Source organism: Strongylocentrotus purpuratus, unplaced genomic scaffold (genome assembly GCF_000002235.5).
Source record: "Strongylocentrotus purpuratus isolate Spur 01 unplaced genomic scaffold, Spur_5.0 spur5_contig_446, whole genome shotgun sequence".
NCBI lineage: Eukaryota > Metazoa > Echinodermata > Echinoidea > Camarodonta > Strongylocentrotidae > Strongylocentrotus > Strongylocentrotus purpuratus.
This window is the reverse complement of record NW_022145113.1, coordinates 1-4,927: the sequence shown is the minus strand read 5'-3', so window position 1 is coordinate 4,927 and position 4,927 is coordinate 1. Positions and strand designations below refer to the sequence as shown.

At 50.1% G+C, this 4,927-nt stretch overlaps 1 protein-coding gene across 1 annotated transcript; it reads right to left on the bottom strand.

Moving 5' to 3' along the window:
- Positions 1 to 1,225: 1,225 nt before the first annotated feature.
- On the bottom strand, positions 1,226 to 4,349 carry LOC115924777. Its single transcript, XM_030987615.1, has 5 exons — positions 4,036 to 4,349; positions 3,310 to 3,967; positions 2,893 to 3,238; positions 1,856 to 2,586; positions 1,226 to 1,801 (listed from the first exon to the last, which is right to left on the bottom strand). Exons 1-5 carry the CDS (start codon positions 4,347 to 4,349, stop codon positions 1,226 to 1,228), a joined length of 2,625 nt encoding a protein of 874 aa, XP_030843475.1.
- Between the last annotated feature and the right edge of the window lie 578 nt (positions 4,350 to 4,927).

Here is a 4,927-nt window from a genome sequence, read left to right as displayed (position 1 = left end):
AACTACTATACTACTGAGAATGTGAACACTACGTGGCTCCTTTAAGTACAGTTCATGTATCGGCTCAAGTTCAGGCATTTGGCTCCTCGTCGGGGCGTCCCTGGTCCAACAGTAGTACAACCTTATGGATAGGCCTCTCGAAGACAGATCGACCAGTTTGGAGCTTGACCTTCCTGATGTGACCGTCTGAGCTTGGGTACGTCTCAACCACGCGAGCGAGTTGCCACTGGCATCGGGGAGTGGAGTCGTCGACCATCATGACGATGTTGCCTATCTCCAGATTCTGCTGAGCCTTCTGCCACTTCTTCCGCTCTTGTAGGGTCGACAAATACTCAGTCTTCCAACGTGACCAGAACTGTTGGCAGGTACTGGACTCTGCGCCATCGGCGTCGGCAATAAAGATCTTGTTGGATGAAGACTCCTGGCGGAGGGAGAACTACCTTGCTTTTCAGCGTTAGCAGTTGGCTTGGCGTGAGGGGCTCTTCTGAATCTGGGGCCACCATGTCAACGTAGGTGAGAGGTCGGCTGTTCACAATTGCTTCAGCCTCGGTCATGAGGGTCCTCAAGAGCTCATCATCCAGTTGTTGCCCATGTTCTGCAGCAATGTTGAAGAGCGCCTGTCTGATTGAACGGATGAGCCTTTCCCATGTGCCTCCCATGTGACTGGCTGTGGGAACGTTCATATTGAATGTCACCCAATCACAAACTGTCCTTTAGCAGCTCTTGAGAAATCTTCGGTTGATCCATCTCGGCTAGGGCAGCGTCCAGTTCATTCTTTCCACCATGAAGTTTGTGCCTCTATCGGAGCGGAGTTGTCTCACTGGACCCCTTCTACATGTGAATCTGCGGTAGGCAATCAAGAATGAGTCGGTGTTCAGCGAATTAGCTGTCTCGATATGGACTGCGCGGGATGCCATACAGGTGAAGATGACCCCCCATCTTTTTAGCTCCTTTCGTCCTTCTTTAATCATGAAGGGACCAAAGTAGTCTACAGCGCTATAGGTGAAGGGTGCGGATGGATCCAATCTGTCCTTGGGTAGTCTGCCATCTTCTGCCCACAGGGAGCACGTCTGAGTTTGCGGCAGGTCACGCACTTCCAAATATGGCTGGTAAACAGCTGATCTTGCCCCCAGAATCCAAAAGCCAGCTTGGCGAATGCTATTCAGTGTCATGCCACGGCCTGAGTGACAACTCTGAACATGGTAGTGTTCAATCACCAGGTCAGTCACGTGGCCAGACGTGGAAGCAAGATGGGATGCTTGATCTCTTTAGGTGCTTTGGCTTGCTTGATGCGTCCACCGACTCTCAACAGCTTCGTTTCATCTATGACTGGGTCAAGCATATACAGAGGACTGCTCTTGTTCAGGGGGTTTCCTGGGCCTTGCTGCTCGCCATTAGGAAGACCATCGGGTTTGCTGAGGGCTCGAATTTCCTTTGGAAATGCTTCCTCTTGAGTTAGCCTCAGTATCAGTCGTTCTGCATGCTGGAGTTCGTCTACAGTGAGGGGGGTGTTGGCATCAGGTGCAGTAGTAGCTGTTTTGAAGCAGCGATCTCTAAGCTTCTTCATGTAGCGTTGGCACAATGCTACTGCACGTTTCAGGCGAAACCAGTTTGAGTAGGACTGGAATCTTTCAAGCATGCTCGGGTAGTTGGAGGCCTCGGTTTGGACATTGAATGCAGATGCCTTCTTCACCTCTGGGTCGTTTGAACTTGGCTCCACGTACTCAGTGTCAGGTGGAGGGGTTTCTCTTTCTTGCAGGAAACCTGGACCACTCCACCAGAGTTTGCTCTTGATGAGCGACTCGGCAGAAAGACCTCGGGAAGCTGCATCTGCTGGGTAGTTTTAGTGTCAAACATGTCGCCAATCTTCAGGTGTGGTGTGATCTCTGATCTTCTGCACGCGGTTGGCGACGAATATGTGGAACCTCTTGCTGTCATTGGCAATATACCCGAGTACGACTCTGCTATCAGTGTAGTAGAACTGAGTCACATCGCTATACTCTAGTTCCTTCATGAGGAAAGTACTGACTTTCACCGAGATGACGGCTGCTGTAAGTTCCAGTCGAGGGATGGTAACTGGCTTCGAAGGAGTTACTCTGGACTTTCCCATGACCAGAGTTGTACATACACTTCCTTTGTCGTCTATCAGTCGCAAGTAGCTACACTGACCATAGCCTTCGGTACTGGCATCGGAGAAGTGATGCAGTTCTGCGGACTTGATGACATCAAACTTCTCAGGCTTGTAGCATCGTGGGATATTCAGTGATGCCAAATGCAGGATGTCGTTCCTCCATTTCTCCCACTCTGATCTGATTTCCTCTGAGATTGGGTCGTCCCATGCATACCCATCACGACACAAGGTTTGGAGAATGCGTTTTCCAACAAGCAGGACTGTTGCTACCAGACCAAGTGGATCAAATATGGAGCTGACGCTCGACATGATGCCGCGACGAGTGGGTGGTTTGTCGTTGAAGTGGACTCTGAACTGGAAAGCATCGGATTCAACACACCACTGTACACCTAGAGTACGCTCGATGGGAAGGCCTTCTGAGAACACGTCAACGTTCTGAACATCCTTGTCGTTCACTGAGAGGTATGGAATTCACAACCACCTTGTCATTGGAGATGAACTTATGAAGGTGAAATCCGCTCTTCTGACACAGCCGTCTGCTGTCTTCTATCAACTTCAGGGCTTCATCGGAGTTGGGACTGACTTTAGTCCATCATCGACGTAGAAGTCCTTCCGTATGAAGTCGGCTGCCGCCGTCCCACAACTATCTTCGTATGCATCAGCAGCACACTTCAGTGCAAAATTTGCACAAGCTGGGGAAGAGTTAGCGCCGAACAAGTGAACCGTCATTCGATATTCATTTGGGGACTGGTTCATTTCACCTCCTGGCCACCACAAGAATCTCAGGTAGTTGCGATCTTCCACGTTGACGCCAACTTGATGAAACATGCCTTCGATGTCACAGGTGAAGGCGACGTGGTCCTTCCGAAATCGGCAAAGAACCCCAACAAGATTGTTGGTCATATCGGGTCCCTGCAGTAGGTGTCGATTCAACACTTCACCCTCGTATTCAGCACTGCAGTCGAAGACGACTCTGATCTTGTTTGGTTTCTTGGGATGGTATACCCCGTGATGAGGTATGTACCACACGGCCTTGTTGTCCAGGTCAAGTTCCTCGTCCGGAACCTTCTCTGCGTAGCCCTTTTCGATGATGTTTTCCATGAAGGTCTTGTAATCACTCGATATTTTTGGTTGCTCAACATCTTCATTTTTTGCTTGTTGAGCCGCTTCAGAGCTACTGGCTTGTTGTTGGGGAGCTGGACATCTGTTTTGAGTGGGAGGGGCATCTCAAAGTGGCCATCATCACGTCTGTGGATACCATCCTTCATCTTCTGCATGAACTTTCGGTCATCGTGGGAAACCATTTCTTCGGTGTCTTCCCGATGAAGTCCATCTCGAACATTTTTGTGACTTGGAGGGGGCTGACTTCTTTCACCTGGGTGCGAAAGGCGAAGTGCCTTGTTGCTCCTTGATGCATTCGAAATTCTGCAAACATTGTTGCCACCGTTGTCATGACGCATCATTCCTATCACTCCCCATCCAAGGGCTGTTCTGACTGCATATGGGGCATCTTCCTCTCCATGGACGACATCTCTCGGCTTGATTGCGCGAGTTGCATTGCAGCCAATCAAAAGTCCGATCTCGGTTTCACTCAGGTAGGGAGGTAGCAGGTTGGCGACTCGTTTCAAGTGAGGCCACTCCTTCACGGTGTCCAACTTCGGAATCTGCTCACGGTTGCATTGATAGATTCTCTGGAGTAGGCGCCTGGTAATTGTATCTCGGTGTCCTCGGGACAATCCCTTGACAGTTAGGCCATGCACCTTTCTGGATGATATAGTGCCCTTCGCTAATATTGTAGACAGACTCAGCTGGACTGCCTCTCCATCGATTCCGAGCCTTTCTAGTGTCCAATCTGAGACGAAGCAAGAATCGGAATGTTCATCTAATAGGGCGTATACTATCACCTTCGCAGAGGGTTCTTTGATGTGATGAACGACGACGGGACGATGAGAGTGTGTGAGCAATTTTCTCCGACGTCCAAGTGTCTGCACTCGATGTGTGGTAGATTGAACAACAACCATTTCTTTGTCATTGTGTCATCTTTGGTCTGCACATCTGGAGTGGACTTGGAGAAGTCGTGCAGCAAAGTAGGGTGGGAGCGCCCACAGACTGCACACTGCTTCTTGTGGCGACACTCGCGACTTCTGTGACCCCATTTGAGGCATCCAAAGCAAAGGGCGCTCTTCTTGATGAGGTCATGCCTTTCACTAAGGCTCATGGCTGCAAAACTGCTACAGGAATCGAGTTGATGTTGGCTTCTTGCAGAGGGGACATGTTGATGCCTTGTTTGCATTGGGTGAAGGGGGGTGTTTGCCCTTTAGGGGGCTAGTCTTCTTCTTCGTTGTGAGCTCATCTGCCTTTGAGGCAAATGTCGTGGCTGTTCCCGACTTGGTAGGTTTGACAAATTTTGTCAATTCCCTTCTTCTCGTCCATCGGTTTTTGGTGAAAGGGGCTACAGGCAATGCGAGCCTCCTTTGCGATGATTTGCACAGCTCGGCAAAGGCGGGTAGTCACCTTCCTCTGCATCCTTCTGGCCATACATGCACTGGTCGACAAAAACGAAGCCAACGACCCTGCACCTGCCTCGGTAGCTTCTCTATAATTTTCTTGTGCTCGGCTGGGTCGTCAAGAAACCTTTAACTGGCTCAGAGTTGACATGGCTGTTTCGCACTGGAAAAGGAAATCTGAGAGATTACGCAGTCCTTTTCCATCGTCTTGCTTCACGGTCGGCCATTTGCTTATTTTCTCACGATAGGTGCTTGCAGCTAGCATCTTGTTACCGTACCGCTCAGTCAG